General features: G+C 34.1%; 1 protein-coding gene across 1 annotated transcript in view; it reads left to right on the top strand.

The window, feature by feature from the left end:
• LOC140446919 (uncharacterized) overlaps positions 1-26,734 on the top strand; it is a 444,869-nt gene that overhangs the window by 400,892 nt on the left and 17,243 nt on the right. The window contains exons 12-16 of the mRNA XM_072539513.1: positions 16,514-16,722; positions 21,198-21,389; positions 21,486-21,638; positions 25,086-25,261; positions 25,416-25,615. Coding sequence (XP_072395614.1) covers positions 16,514-16,722; positions 21,198-21,389; positions 21,486-21,638; positions 25,086-25,261; positions 25,416-25,615 — 930 coding nt within the window. The remainder of the gene's footprint in view (positions 1-16,513; positions 16,723-21,197; positions 21,390-21,485; positions 21,639-25,085; positions 25,262-25,415; positions 25,616-26,734) is intronic.

Raw genomic sequence — 26,734 nt, 5'->3', positions numbered from 1 at the left:
AAACAGCAGAGATAAAAACACATAAAAATTGATGGTAAAATACTATGGGACAGAGCTGAAAGTACAAATATACGACGAGATGCAAGGTGGATAACATCAAAGACTGAGTAAGAAAAAGAAGAGTAGAATGGAACGATCATATTAGCCGAATGACAACAAATAGAATAGTAAAGACGGCAAGAGACGGTTCCTCAATAGGAAGACGATCAGTAGGAAGACCACGAAAACGATGGAACGACAACTTACTGGAGGCACATTGAAAAACAGACAGAAGATAGAAGATAGACAATAAAATCGTCATATTTCAGTCCTGGATACGCTTACTATCTCCTTTGATACGATCCCTGATATCTCATACTTGGAGACCATCGTATACCGCACATCGAATATCGTATTATCAACATTTTCACATGAGGAGACGAGAGAAGAGAAGTTCGAGCAATTTTAAGACAAACAACAATAGTAAAACTAAAAGCACAACCATTTGGATATACTCATTGCAGATGCAAGACATAAGTATTATCTCAAATTTAGCTGGGTGAATTGTTAAAACATAGCCCATAAAAAGAACAAGAAGAAGAAGACTATTGTCATTTAGGTTATCTTCTCTAAATTTTCCAGCTACCTTGTACTGTATATTGTTTTACTCCCTAACTAAAGTCGCCGCACTATATGATTTCCCTTGTCATATCAGATTTATTCATTTTTCTGTTCTAAAAATGTACCTTTTAGGTTAAATTCTTTTCTTACAACATTAAAGTCATTATTCCACCAGGGCACAATCATGGTGGTATTCCTTACTGTTTCTAAACAGTTGTCTTTTTACGCTTCCATGGCTATCTCCTGGAATTGTTCGGTAACCATGTTTAACTCCATTGTAATGTTTATCTTCTCTCTTGCCCTACCAAGACTGTACATCAGGTCTGCTTGATAAGCTTCCCAGTCAGTTTTTCGTGGTTTTTTTAAGTTCCGATAAGTTTTTATTACGCTCATAGCCCGTTATTTCAAAGCAGATATGACTGTGGTCTTAACAGCTCGCCCTGACAAATACGTGGTAGATTTGACGACGTTGTTTTCAAATGTTGCAGCTATTGTTATGTATATAACTTCCTCTCTATTTGAAGTTACAAAGGTCGGTGTATTACCTACATTCACTCCTCCTCTATCTTTTCTCCTTCGTAAGGATGTAGTGGCGCCATGTAATTTGTTTGACTATTTCTGTCCAATTATCTCTCTCCTGTGCTTGTTTTTTTGCTTCGGAGAATGAGTAACCAGTCATGTCCTTTATTTGGTCCGATCATCGTACTGGAGATCTTTCTCTGGATCTTTTACCCTCCACATTACCTTCAACTATCATTCGATCCATGCCTTCTCTTCTTCTAGTTATACGTCCAAAATATCTCTGTATATTTTGGTCGATAGTTGTGATGAGTCTAGTTTTTATGTAAAGTTCTACTAGAATTGAATTATTTGAGCAATTGGTCCATGGTATGCGCAAAATTCTACGGTAGACCCACATTTCAAATGCCATTATACAATTTGAATCGGCTTGTTTGTTGCTGAAGTTTCTGAAGCATAGGTGGCGATAGGAAATATCAATGCTTGAATAAGGCGTAATTTTATGTTTTTTGTGATATCAGTGTTCTTCCAAATTTTTGTGAGTTTGGATGTTGCCGATCTGGTCATTGTGATGCGCTGACGGATCTCGTCTTCGCATCCCCCACTGTTAGTAATAACGGAGCCTAAGTAATTAAATTGTCTGACCACTTCGTAACCTGCCATGTTTCTTATCTCTGCTTGGTTGTTTCTGATTCTATCGATGATCATCACTTTGGTTTTCTGCATATTTATTTTCAAAGCATATTCCGTACTCACCGTGCCTAGCCCATTCATAATTTGTTCTAGTTCTTCTGGTGATGACGCCAATATAACAGTGTCATCAGCATAACGTAGGTTTTTGATTTTTCATTTACTACTTCTACATACTTCCACTACATTCACTACCTTAGTCTAAATTATATTCCATAATGAATTGTACTAGTGACTCACCCCCTTTGATTGCTCCCGTGTTGGGTTATTTTACTGTTATTTGATAGGACTGTGGTCGATACATTTTTTACGAGTTGTAGCACTGTTTTGAAAAATTTCTATAATTATTTTTGTTGCTTCAAACTGTAAAAAACCCTTGCACATCCCCTCTTGTTATTACTATGCTCGGCGTCTGGGCGGCACAGTGGAAAAAAGGAGTGGGTAATGGACGCTACTCTCATTTCCTCGTTTCCTCGCTAAAGGCACACACTACGGCGAGGCTCCCAGTTAGAAACGTCGACGTGGCGGCGGTAGTGGGGCGGCGTACACGAAAAATACACAAGGTTAGCGATGTAGTGTGAATAATGAACGAAATGATGTTTCGAGAGGAAAAGAACGTTTACATTACGAATTAAAAATCTCTACAGGAAGAGATAAAAGGAAAGCCCGCCGGGAAAAGGGCGTTAATATTAATGACTGAGTGAAAAGTGGACTGCTGAAAGAATTATTATAGTGCATCATTACTAAATGAAAGAACGTTTTAATAGTCTATTTTAGATTATTAAAACATGCCGGAAAATTCACAACTGTATAAAAGAAACGCATATTAAAGTACAGAGTATAATTTAAGAATTAATAAAATATTATAGTTTTAATATTATTGTAATGTTAAGTGGGTATCTTTTATTTACTCTTCTTATTTTGTAGCCCTTTTTCTTACCCTCTTTTTTCCTAATGCCGCTGTCGCCCAAATTTCCTTGGCCACTAATATTTTTACCTCAAATATTGACGGTCCGACGTTGCTATCTTCAAGTTCAGGTATGTTTCATTACTTCACTCTCCCATCTTTTGTTCTGTATTTTACTGTCTAAAGCTCTTTTTACGAATATATCGTTCTCCACCTCACTTCCAAGCCTCATGCATGACCTGCTTCTTTCATTGCCATATTAGGTCCCCCTAACGTTCACAATTCCTTTGGCGAGTTCTTCGTGGTTTTCAGCTAGTCGAAATAGTGGATTTGCATTGCGTATTCCTATCATCTAGATAGGGTAAAAAAAAGAGCAAATATCTCTTTGTATTATACGGAAAATTTGGAAATTACAAATTTGGTACAAAACATTTATCAGACCAGTCATCGAATAGAGGGCGTGTCTCTGCGCGTCACTAAACAAATTCCATCTTTGTTACTGAAAAAAAATCCTAAGGAAATGTATGTGGAAACAACCGCACTATCCGTCAGTATTAGTCCACCCTCTTGCTAATCTTTCCACTATAGAGGACAGAATATGTTCTCTCAGCAAAAGCTGGGATAGAGCTAAAGAGACCCTTAAAACTCTTTGTCATCGTCTAGGGCTCATACTTACCAAGCGCACCAAGAAAAAAATCCATTTCCTCCAGTCAAGCTTCTACACTTGGCTGGTAACGAACTTCCTGATGAGTACTTCGACACCCTAGAAAAACTTCCCTTAGATATCACAGATAACACTAATTTGCAAGTCAAAAATGCGGATCAAGAGTCGTTCCAATGTATAGCTTGTCAAATCTCAGGTGCTTTCTTTCCGCGGTTTAATTAAGAGTCGTTCCAATGTATAGCTGATAACATCTGAGGTGCTTTTTTTCTGCGGTTTGGTTAGCTCCCCCCAAAACTAATAACACACTTAGCTTCTTAGCTATTACGCTATTACAGAGATTCTATCTCTTCAGTCCATTTCCCACTATGCTGCAAATTAAGTGGCTGGTAATTTTCTTGTTGTCTCTACATTGGTTTGATTTTTTTTTTGGTTCACTAGTTAAATCACCGTCTTGATTCCTACACGGAAGTATTTATATATTCCGCTTAGCTCGTTATTAAAAAAATTCTTTTCCATTTTTGAATCTTATCATTTTTAATTTTTTTTATTTTCTGCATATTTCATCCACCCTATGTCCTATTGTTTCGCAATAGGAATAGGACAATAATTTGTCTAGTTCTCCTTTGCATGCATTTCTTGTGTGGTTCGTTTTATAACGAGTCTTAACAAGTCCATAAACTCACAAAGAACATTGCGCAAAAAAATCGCAGAAAAAATGACAACAAAATAGAACCCATAGTAGTAAGAACAAATTCAATAAAGCTACAAGAGAATTAAAAAAACTGGCAGTGTTCTTGGACTTGTGATTTACCTACCATACACCAAATATTTTCAAGTAAAAGACTCAATGACAGTATGTACATTCACGGATGATACTGTAATATTATATTTGCATACATCACATCAAAATGCAGACACTGCTACGAAAAACCTACAAAATTATCTCAACAAGATCAAACTTCAGCTAAACAAATGGAAAATGAAAGCAAATTAAGCTAAAACCAAACACGTAACCTTCACAATGAAACGGGCTTTGTCACCGGTCACAATGAATGGTATACAGCTTCAACAAGCCAATGACTTACTAGTAAAGTACTTTGCTATGAATTTAGATCGACGTGTGAACACATATCTTTAAAACACGTAAACAGCAACAACTGGGATTAAATGAGTCAAGTTGATCCACTCCTCCATGTAGGTATTATATAATTTTTTAACACTTGTCCTTGAGAAATGAAACGTTTTCCTTTGAGCTTGCAATCCTATCTACTAGCTTGTGCGAGAGGTTCTATATTATGAAAATTAGATGCTACAGAAACACACTTTATATCGTTCTATTTTAGAACAAGTACTTCTCCGTTTACATCAAACCGAAAATCATATGAACCGCGAGCTTCTTTACCAGAGTTTTTGTATCTTGTATAGGATACTTCGATAATCTATTTTCTCGCAAGGTTCCTGTTGTTCGGTATCCACATTTTTGTAAATGAATTAATAAATAAAAATTAATGGGAAAATTCCAGTAGTTGGCTGTATACCATCGTTTAAAAAACTTATACAGAAGTAAAAAACTTCACATTTGTATTTAGGTATATGTTTTATACCTAAATACAAATGTGAAGTGTTTTACTTCTGTATAAGTTTTTTGAATTAATAAATCTCTGCTGGTAAATAAATTATCAAATAATACCCTTCTTGCAGGTTTAACAATGCAATCCAACATACAGGGTGGCGCACCGAAAACGAAACAGATGCATTTACTGGCAGATGATTCCTTTAAAAAAAAAACGCTTGGACCCGTCGATTTTGTTATCGAGGGGGAAACAAAATTGGCATAAAATCATATTAACATTTGCAGCCCCCTAAGCGGGGGTGGCACCATCCCTAAAATCTTAAATGGAAAGGGGGGTCGAATGATCCATCATTTAAAAGGTCTTTCAACTCCCTTTACAATGATGTAAAATTCATGTACTTCAATTCAGTAGTTTTGGAGATTTATTGATTTAAAGTTTAAATAGATCATCGTAAGAGGAGATCAATACATAGCAGCAAAGTTTTTAAAAAATAAAGAATGAACTGACCTGTCAGCCGAGTAAATGTTGAAAATGACCACCATTACCTTCCATGCAATAATAAAGATTTTGCTGAAAACGTTGCCGGACATTTTGCAATATTTGAGGAGTAATTTGATGGCACTCATTCACAATTCTTTGTCGTAAATCTTCTAAGGATGTTGGCTGAGTAGCATAGATTTTGCTTTTTAAGTAACCCCACAAAAAGAAATCCAAAGGTGATAAATCTGGCGATCTTGGGGGCCATTCAACTGCACCTCTTCTACCAATCCATTGACCTGGAAAGGTCCGATCTAAATAATGCCGAACTCTTAATGCGTAATGTGGTGGGGCACCATCCTGTTGGAACATCAACATATTCTCAACGTATCGACCATCATTCTGATTTTCAATTATATCTGTTAGCGCAGGATCTATGGCATTTTGCAGTAATTCCAAATACATTTCACCAGTCAAATTTCCAGGTAAGAAAAAAGGACCAACCAAATGATCGCCAAAAATGCCAGCCCAAACATTTAATTTTTGTGGCTGCTGTGTGTGTACCTCATGGTAAATTCTGGGATTAGAGTCCGACCAATATCGACAATTATGACGATTTACTTCGCCATTTAAAAAAAAGGAACATTCGTCGGAAAAGCAAATGTTAAATAAAAATTGTTCATCGTTTGTAATTCGTTCACTCATAACTTCACAAAATTCTAATCGTCTTCATTAAGTTCTTGTACAAGGTGAATTTTATACGGATGAAAATTATGGGCCTTTAGAATCCGTTGGATAGTACGTCGACTAACACCACACGAAGTTTGCAATTTGCGGGTACTTAATGTAGGATCTACAATAACTTGCCCTAAAACCCCCACTTCTGTTGCTTCGTTCCTTATAGGATTTTCAATATTACGTTTTTTATTGGCGACTGATCCAGTTTCCCGAAATTTAGCTACAAGTTCTAGAACATATTTTCGGTGCACATTATTGTTCTCATGTCGCTCATTAAAAATTTGTGCTGTTCTATTAGCGCACTGATTATTTCCGAAAAATATTTCAATAATTTCAACCCTTTCTGCCGTGGAATATACCATGGTTAATTTATGTATAAAGCAATAAATGATATTTTAACAACAAAGATTGGTCAAATCAGTCGCAAACTAATGTACTATTTCCTATTTAAAATAAGTACGTGGCATTCTCTACTTATCTTTCTTCAAGAAACAACTTTTTTTGTCACAAAGGACACTTCAATTGCTATTTTTATTATTAATAAACCATGGGCGTAGTAAATAAATGCATTTACTTATCAAGAAAATGCTTTTATTCAAATTTCTTCTGAAAGAAGTACAAACTAATTTGATGTACCTATTAAAGTCTACTTTAAACTTTAAATCAATAAATCTCCAAAACTACTGAATTGAATACATGAATTTTACATCATTATAAAGGGAGTTGAAAGACCTTTCAAATAATGGATCATTCGACCCCCCTTTTCATTTAAGATTTTAGGGATGATGCCACCCCCGCTTAAGGGGCTGCAAATGTTAAAGTGATTTTATGCCAATTTTGTGTCCCCCTCGAAAACAAAATCGACGGGTCCGAGCGTTTTTTCAAAAAAGGAATCATCTGCCAGTAAATGCCTCTGTTTCGTTTTCGGTGCGCCACACTGTATAAGTAAAGTACTACTCACATCATTTACTTCGGCTGTTCCTAGTAAATCATCATCAGCTTCATCTTCATCTGTTAAAGAATCAGATTCGCTATTTTATCAATCTCTTCGGCATCCATAAATTTAGGATCATTTATTATATCTTCTAATTATTGTTAAGATAATGCTTTGTGACACATCTGCAAAGAACATAAATATGTAGACTAATAGCAAAACTATTTTATTTACTTTTACAAACAAAATTTTTAAAATTCCAACGATTTTTGCACAGATTCACATAGAATTCAAAAGCCAATACTGAAATGTAGCATATTTTGATATCGCTTAGTACCAGTGAAGTATTTATAGGACAGTAAAATAAATTTTATACTGACGATTGAACAATTAATTATTTATCTTTCCTATATTTCTTTATAAATATTGGTTATAATAAACATTACTCAACAATAATAATCCCTTAAAAGATCAAAACGTACGCATATGAAACTTTTATTATTAAATGTGTAAATCAAAGTCACCAAATTTAACAAATGTTTATATGTTTTTAGTGAATGGGAATTGGTAATATAAGACAAACAAAAATTATAATTCAGTTTACTACAGCCTAAAATATACACGGTAAATTTTTCTTTAAATTAAAAAAATTGGTTGAAAAAAATCTCTTTAATCTGTTGAAAACATCCCTTAGTGTAAGTGTATATAATTTTGGTGAAATGGGGCCACCTAGCTCTTACCAACTAAGTTAGATAATACTCTCATATATTTCCATTTTGTTACCTCTCTATTTATATTCCCCGACGTATACAAAAACAAGTCCAATTAAACACTTACCGCCACCAGAAGTTGAAACCCTTCCCCTTTTCTCAAGGGAGCCTTCACTGGATTCTCCAGAATTAATTCCCTTTCCAGAGAACAGTTTGTGATGGAGTTTGTTAGGTTGAAATGCGTTTAGAGTAACCCTTGGGTTTGATCAATATTGTCTTGAGGTGCCTTTAATGTACTCGTTCACCTGCTGCGAGACTCCGGCTCACGTCAAATCCAGGATACTAATATACTGGAACTTTCTATATCAGCCGAGGGTTTATTGTGAAATGGGATGTGTATTTGAGGTTGACCGATGTTTATTATGTGAGAAGGCATGATAAGAGCTATAAAAGTGTTATAAAAAAACCGCTGAAGTTATACTATGAATAAACGAAGAGAAGAAATGGAACTAACAATAATGAAGTAAAAAGTTTTTGGATAGAATAGAACTTGTTCAATACAAACCTGACTCAAACCAATTTCTTTTATTTTTTCCTGTAATCATTTTTAAAAAGTAATATATACATGCTGAAGACGGAGTAACGTTTGCAAAGCGATCGTTACAAACTCTCCACACGTGCTAAACGTCCCAGAAATATTTAGGCCATAAAATAAATAAATGCCTTACACGTTTCTTTAATGCAAGAGCTGTTCAAAAAATAAAAGTCACTACTGTCCCTTTTCACCCTCTCGTGAACGATCTCCTCGATACACAGAAGCGACGAAAAAGGTCGATTGAAAGATCAGGCGGAAAAGAAACACAAAATTTAAATTTGTTTTTATTCGACGATTGATGCCGCAAAGAGGAATTCATGCATTTTGAAGACGGAACACATGTCCCTAAGGCTATATCTATTCTATATAGAGTGGGAATGGGGGGCTGAATTATGTAGCCAGAGTTAAAAAATCGGAAAAGACAGGTAATAAAGAAAAATCAATGGTCCAAATTCACAAATCGTACGAATGTGTAGGGCACATATTATGCTGTAAGTGCACTTTTTAACAAAAATGTGTTATTATACAAATAATGTACAAATGGTTCCTAAAAAAACTGATAAGACTCTTAGTAAGATTTGATCATTTTGAGCAGTGTATTTGATTGGTCTGACATTATATTATATTTATTATGACAGACAAATAATAAAATAAACAAACAAACAACAAACAATTGATTACATATGTTGATTCATAAATAGTAATAATTATTAAGGTATAAATTTTAATATTATTTTGAATTCCTGCATTTTATAAAGAGTATATAAATGATAGTTTTTACATAAAATAGGGAAGTTGTTATTATTTTTGTTATTATTAAGGAATAAAACAAGCGACTTAACATATATTAAAAATATATTTATCATCATCATTTAACCCGGATCTATCCACTGCTGGATATAGGTCTCCCTCAGTCTTTTCCATGTATTTCTGTTTTGTGCTGTTTGCATCCAATTTTTGTCGATCCGTTTTATGTCATCAGACCATCTTGTTGGTGGACGACCTCTACTTCGATGTGCTTCTTGTCTCGGTCTCCACTGTATTATTCGCTGTGTCCATCTGTTATCCGACATTCTAGCTATGTGCCCCGCCCAGTTCCACTTAAGGGTCATAATTCTTTCTATGGCATCTATCACTCCTGTTCTCGGTCTTATTTCCTTGTTCGTGATCCGATCCCTACGAGAAATGCCTATCATCGATCGTTCCATGGCTCTTTGGGTAACACAAATTTTATTTCTTACTTTCTTGGTTAGTGTTAATGTCTCTGCACCATATGTAAGTACTGGCAACACGCACTGATTAAAGACTTTTCTTTTAAGACACATAGGCAGTTCTGATTTAAGAACATAGCTTAGCTTGCCGAATGCCAGCCAAGTGAGTCCTATGCGGCGGCTTAGTTCGCACGTTTGATTATCTCTTCCTATGCGTATCTCATGTCCTAAGTACTTATATGAGGTGGTTTCTTCAATATGCATGCCATTTACTGAAATCTTTTTGCTTAACACAAGATTTGTCATGATTTGTGTTTTTGTGTGGTTGATTTTTAATCCTACTTGTAGGGAGGCTAGGTATAGTTTCTCCAGTTGCGATACTGCATCATCGATTCTGTCAGCAAAAAGGACAATATCGTCAGCAAACCTCAAATGACTAAGCATTTTTCCATTGACATTAATTCCTTTTTCACTCAGATTTGCGTTCTTAAACATATGCTCTAATAATGTTGTAAACAATTTTGGCGAAATTGTGTCTCCCTGTCGCACTCCCCGTTTTATTTTAAATACGTTGGTCTTTTTATCTACCAGTTTCATACTTGCTGTCCCATTTTAATAGATGTATTTTATCATGTTTATATAGCGATGATCTATACGGCACTCTGTTAAGGCTTTTAATATCTTTTGATGACTTATTGTGTCGAAAGCTTTTTCGTAGTCAACAAATATCATGACTAATGGCTTGTTATATTCAACACTCTTTTCTATTAAGTTCTTAATTACTTGTAAATGATCATTCGTGCCATATCCTGCTCTAAAACCTGCTTGCCCTCTTGGCTGATAGAAATCCAACTTACTTCCTAGCCTGTTGGTAATAACTCTTGTAAATAGCTTATATACTTGTGACAACAAGCTAATGGGCGGTAGTTTCTAAGGTCGCTGATATCTCCCTTCTTATGAAGTAAGATGATTTCCGCGTTGTTCCACTGCGTCGGTGTTATCGCTTCGCACAGACATTTATTGAACAGTTTAGCAAGTGTTAGTAAGAGCTTATTTCCTCCTAGTTTTAGGCTTTCGGTCATTACCCTGTCTTCACCTGGGGATTTATTGTTCTTCATCACCCGAAGTGCATTTTTAATTTCGTCAACAGTTATGTTCGGCATTAATTCTGAGCCTTGATTGGTAAGATCAAGGTTACCTCTATCTTTGGTAAGGGGCGTCTTTCATCGGATTCACTTGTTTCATAGAGTTGTCTGTAGAAGTCTTCCACTGTTTTCACTATTTCTTCCTTATCAGTCACAATGTCGTCTTGTTTATTTCTTAACTTAGTATGTTTTTTTTTCCTGTGGACATGTTGTGTCTTAGAACTTTCAGACTTCTATATTGAATATTAACAATAATATCATATATTAAAGCAACAATATATTAAAGAAAGAATTGTAACCAAATTGAAAGATAATTAGGCACTATCAAAGGCAGCAAAACATTTTAACAATAAGCAGAAGCACAGTTTTTCTATTAATAAATAATGGAGGGAACAAGAAACTCTCGAAAGAAAGCGGAACCAAGCGTCTGGAAGACCAAAGCTATACTAAATTTAGGTATGTAAAAATGAAATTAATATTTTGTAATAACAGCTTGTAGTCTTCGGTCCACCTGCGTAAAAGGAACTATGAAAAAATTGTCTTTTTCACATAGCTCTTCCCAAACCTGTTGTATGCCGTGCCACAGCTCTTCAGCATTTTGTGGTATAAAATTAAGCCGATACAACCGTTTTATAATAACCCCCCACATATTCTCGATTTCTTGTTTTCCATAAATTCGTTGTCCTCTTTCTAACGTTAATGGTCGTAATGAAATCATTTCTGTTCTAAGGCATAATCTTGTTTCTATGAGATGTATGGTTTTAAAGTCTATCAGTTGGGTGCTAACCTGGCTGTAGACCCCCTCCTCCTTTATCCAGGCTTTGGACCGGCAACAGTTCTGTCAAGCTACTCGATTCACCCAACAAAAATGCAGGCGGAGTTAATTACACTATATGGCGAAACAGACACATTAACACTGAGATGAAATCAAAAATATATAAAGCCAGTGTAAGACTAATAACGTTGCTAATAATGACATATGCTTCAGAAACAAGACCCGACACAGCCACAACGCAAATACGCTGAGAGATCGAAAGAGAAGTGAAGACATTAGAAGAAAATGTATGTACAGTATGTATGTATTAACGAATATACACAAAATAGAGAAAAAGAGGTGAATAACCACATAAGCAGAATGGAGGAAACATGTCGTGTCGTCAAAATAGCAAGAGATGTCACCAATCGGCAGAAGTTTCGGACGACCGCGCAAAAAATGGAGTGACAACCTTTCATAGAGGTTAATACAGAACTAAAAAAAATTGATGTTGAGTTGGTCTGTGTCGTTTGAACTGACAAGAACCACGTGTTCCAGTCAAGCAAGGAATCATGTTACTCTTTAAGTATTAACATTTAGAACCATTGTCATCGACCTAGAGTTTATTTTAAATTTTAATATGTAAACCATATATTGATGTCTCCACTGCAATTTTAGTGTTAGCTACAAGTACCAACATAATGCACTGAATATGATCTGAGCTAGATCGAAAACGTTATGCATCTCTAATTTTTAACGACACTTTTAACAAGTTTTAATAAAAAAGTTTTTATACCAATATACAAATTTTGAAGTTTTTTACTTCTGTATTAGTTTTTTAACTGTGGTATACAGCCAACTACTGAGATTTTCCCATTAATTTTTCCATAGCAAGCAGAATTGCTTATAAAGAGAAAGAAGAAAAAGAAGACATTCTCGATTGGGTTTAAATCTGGACTGTAGCTGGGCCATGGTAAGGTTTTGATGTTGTTATTCTGGACCCACTGGTTGAATTGAGACCGGCTTCTTTAAGTCTCCTTCTTACTGTGCGCTCGCTTATGGTGATTGTACGTACATTTTGCAACAGGTTTTTGGTTTAAATTGCCGTTTGACGTCTATTTCGTAATGTTTGCAACGTTATAAATCGATCATCTACAGGCGTGGTTAAACGTTTTCTCCCTTGCTCCTTTCTTTTTACATACTCTCCGGTTTGTCTCTAACGACTTACCCAACGGTGGATGGTTGATGGTGATTTACCAGACATTGCAGCAATTTCCCTGTACGTTCGACTATTGTTACGCTCCTAGAAATATCAGTCGATATTAAATCGCCCATGTTTACTTGGTCTTTGTAATAAGGACACCACTGATTAAAACAAACTCAAACAAATTAACTTTCAATTATAATCGGTTCACAATTTGTTGATAGCTCACTACAAGTTTAACCCTAATTAGAGAACTGAAATACAGAGAGGATAGGTAATACGATATAATAGTAAAAACCAACCTGAAACTGACGGTTTAAGATGTTTTCGACTAACCCACCTTGTATCTGAAGGAATACAATACCTTATAATCCGATTACGAAGGTATTTTAAATGGTTACAGATGACCGACCAGTGTCGTAGAGTATATGATTGAAACATTTATTTGAATTAAATAAATAAATTAATTAAATTAATAAAATATTTTTTAAATTGTACTTATGTAAATTGTATTTTTGTTTTAATAAAACTTCTTTATTTTATTCAAAAATAAAAAATTTCTTAGATTTTGTTGCCGGGCAATTTTTAAAAGTTCTGCTTTTACCATTCCATCTTCGTAAGACAGATACTTATTCCGCAGCCAGTCAAGAATATCCTGTTTCTTCCACGCAGTCGTTGGAAGTCTTTCTACTAGTCGTGAATGATAAGGTGCATTATCTAATACTATAATTGAATTTGGTGGTATGTGTTCAATCTTCTGCTCAAAATACTCTTCGAAAACATCAGCTGTCATCTCCTCGTGATAGTCTTTTGTGCTTTTGGACTGAAATTCCAACAAACCATGCTTAACAAATCCTTTTTCACTGCCAATGTGAGAAATTATTAATCTACTGCCTTTACCAGAAGGTGGGGAGATACCAGTAGATCATCCTTCCATAAAGGCTTGCCTGGAGCTTAATATATTTTTATCTGACCAAATTTTTTTTTAGAGTATGACCTGAGTTTACCCACGTTTCATCCTGGTAGAAGATTGGCTTTCCTTCAGCCCGGAATTTTCGTATGGATCTTAGATAATTTCTTCTCCAACATATTATCTCCTCCCGGTCAATCAAAAGTGATTTTCGGTCTGATTTCTCCCACCGGAAATTTAATTCTTTTAAAACTTGCCACAATTTAGTTCGTCCGATATGAGGCAAATCCGGGTCGTCTCTAACTTCTTGTAAAATTTTGTTTAGGTTTGGTATTTCTTTTTTGAAAAAAATCCATGAATTTTCCTTCGAATACCATTTTTGGCAAATCCCATCAATTTCAATAGGCTTTTTCCCTCTCTTTAAGTGTTCATTTGTATTTGGGATAGCTATACCGTGTTTTTTTCTTTCTGATAGGAACCTATATATAGTTGACTCCCCTTCGCCAGTCATGTTGGCACAACTTTCGACTATGTTGCGAACAGTGTTTGTGGGATTCTGAGAAACCAGAGCATCGTGAACATTCAGGACAATAGTCTTCTCTCTTGGTGAATAGATATACTTACTGACTGTACGGAACAGTACCGGTGTAAAACTTGATGGTGTTGATGATGAAGCCATCACAAACAATCCAACAAAACGAGCACGAGCGAAAGGTACGTATATGTTCGTAGGTAGACGAAAAATCACTCACGCACTGGATATAATTCGCAAAAGAAATATTCCAGACGCTAATTACTGCCGTAGACGCGGAAACACCGACGACCCGTAAATTACATGCGATCAAAAACGTACTAAACAAAAAAATTGTTTTCGTTCGTAATAACTTCACCCTTTCAAGTTAAGTTTCGAATATAAACTGAACAGACGAGGCACGTGGCCAAAGCCGGCATCTTTATACCCATTATATTATTAAAAATCTGGGGAATTCCATCCTAATTATCTTGCAACGAATAGTACCTTCGGATATGAATTCCAGGTTTTCTAGTAAAGTGATTAAACGCGAAGATTAGTATTGAAATATCCAAAGAGATAACGTATTCTTATTTACAAAATTGTTAATGGTTAAATTCTTATTTTTATTATTATAATATAATAACCAACATTAGCCGTGAAAGTTTTAATTGTTTTTTGCTAAATATATTAGTATTAAAACATTAATATTATATATAACAGTATTAAAACATTATATTATTATTTAATGAATAAAAACCTAAGGAACGCCTATGATGATACAAATTTTACGACCGTTTTATGACTTTGAGGCACATTTCGTGCTCTCAACAATTTGTGAACGGAGAATAAATACAAGTTTGTATTTTTTATCAACAGATAATATGACTTTAAAATGTAAAACATAACACAAATAAACAAATTTGTTGCTTTGACATTTAAAACTTGATCATGGCGAGGAGCATTTAAAGCTATCTAGATATACTCTATAAAATAGAAATATAAAGAAATAGATTGCATTAATAACACTGTTCATTTAAATTTGCTGGTGTGTGTATATAGTTGTAGTGAATTTTCAGGTAAACGTCTGTTATTATTTGAAAATAAGACTCTTTTCTTTCTTTATGTCTCAATATTTCGCTAATTATTTATTAGCATCATCAGGAGAAAACTACGATCTAATTATCGACTTACAGATTTAGAGTACTTTAAACATTTCCATGTTCGTTCAAAACAGTAATGACAATGTCACTTGGACATAATAGAATTCACATTTTTCTTCGTTTATTAGGATCCAACTGGAGCTTTGTAGCAACCAATTTGACCACATTGATTGCCTCAAAGACAAAATCGATAAACATGTGCAGGTTAATATAATTTCTTATGTTCTTTACGTTTAATGTTTTTTTAAAAAACGATCTCCGAAGTGGAAATCGAAACTTCAAAACAAATGTAAAATTTAATTCTCATTAAGAATGATTGTGGTTAAATTCCATAGAATTAACTTAAACATGCCACAAGAAAACAGTTTCAAACCCTCTTTTCTTATGTTTGGCTTACTATTATAGAAGTATATGTTAAGGAGATACATTAGTCTTTAAAGAACATAATACCTTATTGAGACATTAGGGAGCAAATTAAGAGTTTCCACAAAAATCTAATTTATAATAATACTGTAATTTTAAGATACCATCCCTAAAAGAAAAAAATAACATTTACAGAAATTCCAAAACCTCCAAAATACACACCTTTCCTATGTAAATCTCCCTTTGACACATCAACTCTATAAATTCTATGCAGAAAGGCAACGCCAGATCGTCTTTCCGCTTTGCTAATTTTACAACGAATGCTAATTCTCGACGAGAGCAGCATATGCCTACGAAGAAGAATCCCTCTTACTCTCCTCTCGTCCTTCACCTCCTTGCGATTCGCTTTAATTCGTTCTCTAGAAGGAGGAAACACCACGAGACAAATTCAAATTGAAAATTGTCACATTTCGGTCGCCTCAAGAATTCCGAATTCCACGACTGTTCTCATAAAATTCGAATCCGCATCGAACAGTGACTACCAATGAAAGGGAAAGCCGAATTTCCTTAGGAAAAGGGTTTTCGTGACTGAGAGGATTGTAGCCGCATCCAGTGGGGGTACAACACTCGAACGCGAAGGGAAAAAATGAAATAGAATATTACAATAATGTCATAACTTACTTGTCTTTCTGTCTCAGTTTCATTTTAGTTCAAATGTAGTTTCTATTAGTTTTGAATATTTACTATGTTTAAGGTTACACTATAAATTTCATACTATAAAAATGTTAAACCTAATTCTGTGTTTGGTTTTACTGTATATTAATATGTATATTGTTTTTTTAAGAGAGCACCTTCTTGGTGAAGCTGTCGAAAGGATCACGTGGCCTCGGTCTAAGCGTGACTGGTGGTGTAGACAGCACGGGTTCCTGGCCCGGCTTAATAAGAATCAAAAGACTGTTCCCTCATCAGCCTGCTTCGTCATGCGGCCTACTCACCGTCGGAGATCTCCTACTCGAAGCTAATGGTATTACACTTACTGGACTTACGAATTACGTAAGTACATCTGAACATAATTTTTATTTTAATACTACGTCCCAATATTTATTAAATAACATAATTTAATTTATTTTTATAGATCATCATCATCATTCTCTTTTCTTTTATTCCGATGCGGGGTCGGCTACCTTAATTACATTTCTTCTCACTCCACTCATACATCTAAGCATTCTCATTTCTGCCACATGCATCCGTTGTTCCTTTTTCTTTTTAACTGCCGTAGTTCTTTTTAACTAATTTTCAGTTCCGTATATCATAGCCGGTCTTATGGCTGTTTTATAGAATTTTCCCTTCAACTTCATTGAAATTTTTTCTGTCACACAACACACTACTCGCTTTCTTCCACTTCAGCCAATTATCCCTAATTCTACTACATGCATCTTCATCTATTCCCCCTAATACTGATCCTAAACTAAATACAAAATAAAGATGCACTAGAAATAAACAAGCATTATGAATGTTACGAGGAGTACTCGCAAATCATGATTTTAACAATGTATAATCGTACATATCTACCTCATAAACTATATTAACAGACATCGTAATTTAAGCTATCGGCGACACTAATATTAAAGCACACCGTATCATCTAGTAGTCATTATACGCGGAAGAATTTACTATAACTTAGTTGGACCACTGTTGTCTAGGTGTTAATGTTTTAGCAAGGGCGTGCGCCAGGGAATTGTATGTACTTGAATGTATTAATTTATCTTTTATAATCAGAAGAATAACAAGGATAAAATCAAATTAATAAATGTTAGAATGAAGTTTTCCAACAACATAATAATATAAATTCGTTATTGTAATGTGTTAAATTAATAAAATTAACCTAAAAAAAATGTTTTAAAACTAAATGAAATAAAGAGCTTCCGGTAGAAACGGGGTTGCCAATCGTCAACTGAGCTGTTAATTGCAAAAAACGAAGTTTTGAAGCAAAAAAACTATGCGAAGATCAGAAAAAATCGTTCGTCAAAAATAAAAACATTCTATATATCTGACTAATAAATGCTGTATATTCTATTTTTGCCATTTTGTAGATGTAATACTAATTTAAAAGTAGTATTCTTCTCTGCAATATTTTTTAAGTGTTCCCAAATTAACGCAATAAGATTGAGCTCACAGTGGTATGGCGGAAGACTCAATACTATTTGATTTTTCATTAGCGATTTCATCTACAATATTTATACTTATTGTATTCTGTTGTATGTTTACTCACAATAGTCAAAAGCTTGACTTTTAGTGAGCTTTTGACAAATGAGACAAGTGAATTGTCAAAACTTATATTTTTTGATCGTAGCCAATCTTAAATATCCGTTTTCTTCGACACAGTTGTCGGTATTTTTTTTCCAATTTCCTTGAGTGGTACAGTAGGATCTCGTTTCTAAAATAAAATTCATGCACGTTTTTTCTTATGGCAATACAATCAGCTCCCTCTTCTAATATATAAATCGATTATTGTGTTGCGAGTCCGACTAACTTTTGGGTCTGAAAATGTGTGAGTATTTTTATATTCTCTGAGTATATTATAAATACTTCGCCTGCACACACCTAGCTTATGTGCAACTGTTATTACCGACCAGTCTATTGCAAGAGTAGGATTTTATTCTATTTCAAACTTATTATTTAAAATAATTTCTTTCATTTTGACATCGAAATTGTATTTGTTGTTCGTTTTCTTAGATGACTGACAGTTATTTCGTCAATGTCGTCAGCAGTATCTGTGTTTGATATATTTGTTTTTTTTAACCCTTATTATTAATTGTTGAACCTTCCTGAAATTTTAAATTGATATTTAAAAATACTTATATGAACATTAAGTACCTATTAATACTAATAGGTATTTAAAAACTAAGAATCAATTTAGGAAATAAAAGTAAAAAATAAATACAACGATTAACAAGCAACATTCACTAATCGCACTTGCAACAAACTGAAAGCCAATCTTGCTAAAACAAGTAGCAACTCTAAAGTCCATTTCCATCATATTGATAGCACATTATGTATGCAAATCCCTAAACTGTTCATACGGGTGACTCAATGAAAAATAGATATTTGTCAACAAGTTTACAGAAGTGTATAGGAAAACAATTTTAAATTGAGTATGACCACCAGGTATAAAGGTTGAAGCAGAATAAAATACAATAGTTTTGAGGGTTACTAATCCCTAAATAAAGTTGCCAGTGTCGGAGTGATGGAGATTAACAGGTACTAATGAATTTGCAAGAATGTAAGATGTTTATTTTATTGGTTATATATAAAATAATTTGTGGCCGTAACAGGGGCCGATTTGTAAAAAAAATGAATATTATTTTAATCAAATTCCATTTCAGATTCACTGCTTTCTTCAGAATCTTCAACTCCAATGTTAATTATTACTGGTTCCAGCATTGCATCAGTCATATTATCCAAATTCCACATTTTATTTTCTTCCTTGTGAGCATGACTAACAGCATTTTTCCAATTTTCTGGAGTTACTTTTGATAAGGAATGTTCTAATAATTGTTGTAAGTCTTCTAATTTAAAAGTTTTGTTGTTGCGTCCGACTTCACCCTTTACTTGAGACCATATATTTTCTATCGGATTCAGATCACAGTGGTATGTGGGTAAACGTAAAATAATTACATCACGGTTTAATGCCATTTCATCAATTATATATTTTTTATAAGCTGCTTTATGTTGCCTTACAATAGGTAATAATTCCTTTTTTGTCGAATTCTCCTTGTACTCAATTGCGTGTTACTCCAACCATTCGATTATCTCTCCTTTTTTCCATGCCGTTGTTGGCAATTTTTTTGCTAGTCTTGAATGGTAACTAGCATTATCCATGACTATGACAGAATTTTTTGGAATTAAATCCAACATTTGCTCAAAATATTCTTCAAAAACGTCAGCAGTCATTTCCTCGTGGTAATCTTTGGTTGATTTTGAGGCAAAACTTAATAATCCACCATTGACAAAACCGTATTCGTTTCCAATATGGGTTATTATGAGTCTGCGTCCTTTTCCAACGGGAATATTGTTTATTCCAGTAAATACACCTTCGATGAATGCCTGACGGGAACTTTTCACATTTGTATCAACTCATAGATATGGTACAGTATGACCTTCATTTAGCCAAGTCTAGTCCAAATAAAAAATTGTTTTCCCTTCTTCTCGGTACTTTTTAATAGTTCTTAGATAATCTCGTCTCCAACATACAATGTAATCTTTTTCAATTAAAACGGATTTTCTTCTATTCTTTTGCCAACGAAATCCCATCTCTCTCAATAGTCCCCATAATTTCTTGTTGCTAATGTTTGGATTTTGTCCAATGTTGGAAATTCCTTGTTAAAAAAAAATAAGTGGACGCTGCTTCTTATCATGTTTTTATGTATTTCTTCAATTTCCAAGGGTTTACTCCCTCCACTCTTCTTGGGAGATAAATCAGTTCCTCCTTTTCTTTCTTTTAGGAATCTATAAATTGTTGCTTCTCCAACTCCTGTCACATTTGAACACATCTTAACGATTTCACGAACATTACTTAAAAGGCGTTGATGTACAAGTGCATCGTGTACATTTAATATTATATTTTTCTCTCTTAGACTGAAGGCACCTTTAAAACTACACTTAACTGGGATAAAACCTGTTGTCGACGTCATTTTTAAATGCAAATAATAAAATATCGACACCAAAAACGTAGGTAGGTAAGACATGAACAATGTACATCTACAAACTAAATGGAAGATGCAAATAATTTCTAATTTATATTATTGGCATAAGCTGTAATGTGGCATAAAAACTACTTAAACTATCGTTAGTGAAGCCTTATCAGTAATTCCAGGTAATCGTTCAAAGAAGGTATTCTTTTTGTGTCAGGCGATAACTTGTATAGAAAACAATAATCACCTTTAAATTACTGTTTACATTAATTTATTTCGTGAAACATTGAATTCTCTCGTTAATCACCCGTGTATAATTAACAATAATCGTGTGGCATATATACCGACGTTTTTTACGCAAAAAAAATGTATAGTGAGATTAGTGGACACTTATTTTACAGAAGATTTTTTAAAAGATAATGAATTGTTGACGGCATCTTAAAATATTAATTTTTTTTATTTATTTCAAAACAACTATAGGGTGACGCCTGTGGTTTTTTGACCTGTTGAGGATTTGCATACATAATGTGCTATCAATATGATGGAAAAGGACTTTACTAACTTTTAATAATTTAAAGCTATTTCCTACTAACACTACATCTATAGATAATAAACTTAGATTATACATTTTACATACACAATTTACATATTTACAACTTATGCATTTTATAGATAATAAAATTTTTATTCCAATCGCAGCAAAAACACAATAGTTATTAATTGCATTTTGTGTTGCATAAATTGCTACCCTAACAGTACTGTGTAGGAACCAAAAATATATACAGGTTTCTACAGCAAGAGAAACGTATTTATTAAAACAATATTATGCTTTAGGAAGCCTTGGAAGTCCTCAGAACTGCTCCAAATCACGTAGATTTAAAAATTTGTAGACCTCCTCCAGATGTACTGAACTGTGTAAGTCCTATATCAGAAGTTCCTCCTCCTCCGCCTAGACGAGAACCTCCTAATAATCTTAATCTGCCTTCCAATGCTTATTCTACACCTGAAGATGACTATTACCATGGGGTAAGATCATTTGCTTTACTTTTTTTATTCCATATTAATTTAGAACGTCTGGCCTACTCTAAGTATTCTTTTTCTACATTCTTTTTTTATTTACAGGAATTTGAAATTACGCTTAAAAAAATTCAAGGATCTTTGGGATTCACTCTCCGAAAAGAGGACGACAGCGCTCTGGGCCATTACGTTAGGGCATTAGTCAGGGAGCCTGCTCTTACCGATGGAAGAATTAGAGCCGGAGATAAGATCATAGCAGTAAGTATTTCTAGAATATTATTAGGGGAGAGTGGGGCACATTCGGCCCCATAATTGTTTTTAGGTAAAAAAATATAAATAATCATTTCATTATATTTAATTTGCAAAGAAAAAAGTAAAATTTATACTTTTGTCCATTTAAAAAGTAAAACAATTTTGTTGAATATATTTTAGTTTTTTGTTACTAAATAAATTAAATTTATAAATAAAATATATATTACACTCTGGCTGATTGTGCCCCCAGTGGGGGTACAATCAGCCAGGCCAAGGGGCACTTTGGGCCGCAATGTTTTAAAGTATATAGAAACGGTATTGTTACAAGTTAAACAGTTTATTAAAAGAAACGTTATCAAACATTGTTTTGAACGTACAAAATATGGAAAAGTAAGAAAATTAGCACATCAAAACAGAACTAATGAACTAAAAAACATTATTAACTAATAACTAACAAAGATATTTACTTAACCGTAATTCCTTCAAAGTTGTAGTGAAATGTCACCGTCGAATCTCTTCGAGATTTAGAGAATTTGGTAAGTCTGGCATGAATACTTGATTTTTCGAAGGTCTATCCTCTATTGGAGGAAAATAAAATTTATTAGAATTTCCCCTGCGCCGCAAATATTTGACAAAATATTCAGAATCAGATATTTTTTCAACCACATTTCCAACATAATAAACCACTGTTGTTTTCAGTTCAAATTTTACTAATATGAAAGTGTCTTTTATGAGTTCCTCGCCGGATTCAAAAGATGCAAAAGATGCAAAAATACTCACTTCCGATTCACTGCTAGAGCTGTCATCAAAAACTTTTTTTTTTTATTTTTTGGATTTTTGCTTTCTTTGCTTGTTCATCCCTATTGGTTAAGAATTTTTGCTTCTTTCTTAGATTACTGTCCTCTTTTTCTGATTTCACTTTTTCTTTTATTTTTTTTTTTTCATTTTCTATTTCTTTCAATCGCTGTTTTTCAGGGGCTTCTGTATAAATTCTAGATTTTCCTTGGTTTGCTTTAATTTTTCTTTTTTCATCTTGACGTTTTTCAACTATTGGGAAAGGTCTTACATATTCAGGACTTAGAATTTTGCTCGGAACTGTTTCGTCGCCCTCCATCCCCGACTTTTCATTATTATCTTGTAGAGTCATTAAGGACTACGCTGACACTTTTTGAAGTAGATGGCTAATTATTTATTTCAAAATCTGCATCTTGATTTGAGATATTTTCACGTCTTGATCCATTCTTATAGACCTTAGTGGCATCAAAATCTGCGTCACTAAATGCTTGTGAATTAAGAGGCCATATTCCTGGTTTTTTAAAGGAGCTTGTAATATTTTTAAGGGAAAATGACTCTAAAAATGGTTGTTTTGTAATTTTTGGGATATTTTTAACAGCAACAGTTTTTCTTCAACAGGATTATTTATCATCCACTCATTTAAGGAAACAGAGCATTTACTCTTAAAAGGCCCATAAACTCCCACATCAAGTGGTTGGAGTTTATGGGAAGTATGCGGGGGAAACGAAAGCATTACTATTCCATGATCTCGCGCATAAAGTATTGCGTCTAGACTAGTGTGCGACTCATGGTTGTCGACTCAGAGTTTTAATAAAAAGCTCGGTAGTCATCCACACCCAGACTTATTTCCAAATGCTACACTTAAAGACGGTGCCTCATATAAATAGTCTTCTATATTTCTTACCCTGAGAAATATGTAAATCGGTAGTAATGCGTTTTCTATGGCGCTTAAAACCCCGACAACTGTTACAAGTTCACCTCTTTCGGCCGACGATACTAGACTTATTTGCTTCTTACCCTTTGGTGCTACAATTTTGGGAGGGGGTAGGACTGTTGTTTCACCTGTTTCGTCCAAGTTTAAGATTCGATCATTAATTATATTTTTGTAACACTGTCTTGTAATTTTGGAAAAATTCCTCCACTCTTGTTTTATTAAATCCGAGACCTTTTGCCAAACTCGTGCTTTCCAGTTTTCTTAATGATAAATCAGAGTGCCTTTTCATAAAGCCAAGTAGCCATTCTCTTCCTGCCTTTTTATTTATATCCCAGCTCCCTGGATATTTGCAATTTGGTAAAATCTTCGCGTAGTCAAAAACCATTGATCTTATTTGTTCGTAGGTTAAGCCATAATTCATATTAGAACGTTGCTTTATGTAATCCACTAGCATGTTTTCTTGTAAGAAAGAAAATACATTTCTTGAAGCATACTTGCCTAAAAAACATATATTTATTCATCTATGACAAACAAGTACATCAAAAAATATTTAAAACACAAAACAAACACATTTAAGAACAACCAACTAACCTACTATTGTATTTTCACTCTCGTATCCATCATCGTCACACTTTTCTAAAAACTCTTCAACCGCCATTGTTCTTAATATTTTTTTCATGCCAGATTGCAAAGTTTGTCTTTTTAAATGAAACGTTCTTGCTGCCTCTCTTTCTGACATATTTCTTGAAAAGATATTTTGTAGAGCATTTTTTATGCGCTGCTCACTTATATATATTACTTTCTTACCATCTGCAATACAAAAAAAATATCAAAATAATCACTAAAACTACTACTAAATTAGTGTGGGGCACAATCGGTCACTCCGAATGTACCCCGTTAGGCCGGCCGAAAGTACCCCACCTGACTTTGCAAGCATGAAAAATTTGTTGTGACCTTCTGGTCAAAGTTATAGGTTATGTCAATACATATTCTGAAACTAGAGATTTTCAACCTAATATGAGCAAATTTTTACAAAAATATGTGAACAGCAACTATCTAAATCGCATAAAATATATATTTTTTAAATACTTACCTTTAGCTTGAAAAAACACTCTTAAAAACAAAACAAATATTTGGACGCTGTTTATTGCAGAAATACCAACCACTTAAGTGAAGATGGATTGTTGCTACATTTCTAGCGAAAATTCAGCGCAAAATTCTGCTTATTTAAAATTTTATTTGCAGTGGCTAAATCTGCCCGCATGCCGAATGTGCCCCACTCTCCCCTACACATACATTCGCAGTCTTATAGTCTGTTTTACAATTGCTTCTTTTATTGTTAAACGTTTATTTTTGTATGGTGTTTAAATGAAAATAGAATAACTATATTAGGTATAAGGCAATTCCTTATATAGACTACGCCTCGTTTTTTGTCGTCACGAGAAATCAAATTTTTAAATAAAATTTGTATGAACTTGACGGATGAGATTAATAAATAATATGTAGCACTTCCATTGACTGGTGGCTGTAGAATATCCATTGTTAGAGCTTATCTTTCAAAATATAACATGAAATTTTGATTTTGAGTTTTGGCAACAAATATGAGTGATTTGAAATATTACTAAAAATCGCTAAATTTAAACTTTCGCATTTCTAGGAGGTAAATAATTAACCACAAAATAGGTAATGTTTTTAAATTCAGATAAAAATCATAAAACTTTTAGGTAAATGATGTCGAAATATGTCCGATGTCTCACGAGCAGGCGGTCCAATTTCTTCGTCAATGCCCGGAGATAGTCAAGTTACGCCTTTATAGAGATTCTGCTCAAACTCCAGTTGCCACTCTTTCTCCTACAGAAACTACTCCTAGAACTTCCTTTTCTCGAAAAGCACATTTAAGGTAAGCATAACCTTGAAAGTTTTTTCATTAACTATCCCTGAAACTTTAAGAAAGCATTAAGTATTTAAATTAATAATATATTTATAACATGAACTTGGAGCCAAAAAGAAATCATGTTTTAGATTAGATTGATTAATAGTGGTTAATTTTATAGACAAGAGGCTGTGGACATGCTCAACGATCTAGCGGGACGCAAATTGTGTATGAATCCTGAGATCTACAATCGTTCTATGTCTCCTACATCGTCACCAAGACGCCTGAGACGACAGCCGTTTCCTTCTGATGCTTCGCAAAGAGATTATCTCCCAGAAGGTGAATACATTCCTCAACAAGGCGACTACATTCATTCTCAAGGTGTGTTAAGTATTTTTTAGTACGTGTTATAGTATTTATCTTTGAATATTAGCTTCCGAACTGATTTCTCTTTATGATTCGAGTCCTGATCTCCCTCAGCAAACCTCTTCATTGGATACGGTCTTAGCCATTCTCCTCCACGATCGAGTGCCAGGGAAATTTCTTGCGACTTTATTCACATCATCCTCCCATCGCTTTCCCGGTCTCCCAATAGATCTCTTCCCCGGTATTCTTGCATTCAACAGTTTTTTTGGAAGCTGTTTTCTTCTTTAATACAGCCCTTGTGCACTAAAACCCAGACTTTTTCAAACACATTCCACACATAGGTACACTGCCACAATCTTTCGCATACACATGTACCAGTTACAATAATAATTAATATACCAGCTTATCTTCGAATTTTATTTTTAGATAAATTACTACACTTTTCCCACATCAGTCAGAAAACGACCCTTTTTATATCTGAACCTTTATAGGTTGATCATACAAATGTACTTGTATTTCACACAGATACTTACAATAATCCTATTACACTCTTCCTTCACTCAATTACAATTTGCTTACATTGGCAACCATCCACACTTTGGATATTGTCACTATTGGAATCTTGTTTCCAGTTCCATCTATCTTCTATACTATCCCTGTTGCACAAAAAAATACACAATTCATATGTATCAGTGTAATTTAATTTAATAATTTTACACAATAATTAAGTTGATTACATGACGCCATTGCTCTAGTGCAAGATTTTATCTTATCATTAATTTATCAACTACACTATTTTATATCTGGTTTAAAACAACACCCACAGTGGGCATCTATTAATTTAGTATTTACTAACAACTACCTTTCACCTGTCTTGAATGTCTTGTCACTTTCAATTAATGGACAATGTCCATTTTTTCGAGCGGGGATCTGTATATTCTCTTAAAAATGAGGACCCTTAAGCTAGCGGGGACACATGAGCGGAATCCAATTTAACCTACGTAATATTTTTTCACCCATTTTTCACTAATTTATTACCACCCTAATAATTTTTCACCACCAAACCAACTTTAAGGGGAGCGATTCTGCTGGCTTAAGATTCAAGCTAGCAGAATTCAAAAAAGAAACTTTTTG

The sequence above is a fragment of the Diabrotica undecimpunctata genome, chromosome 1, assembly GCF_040954645.1.
Source record: "Diabrotica undecimpunctata isolate CICGRU chromosome 1, icDiaUnde3, whole genome shotgun sequence".
Taxonomy (NCBI): domain Eukaryota; kingdom Metazoa; phylum Arthropoda; class Insecta; order Coleoptera; family Chrysomelidae; genus Diabrotica; species Diabrotica undecimpunctata.
Note: the sequence above shows the minus strand (reverse complement) of the source record. Positions and strands in the feature narration are given on the sequence as shown.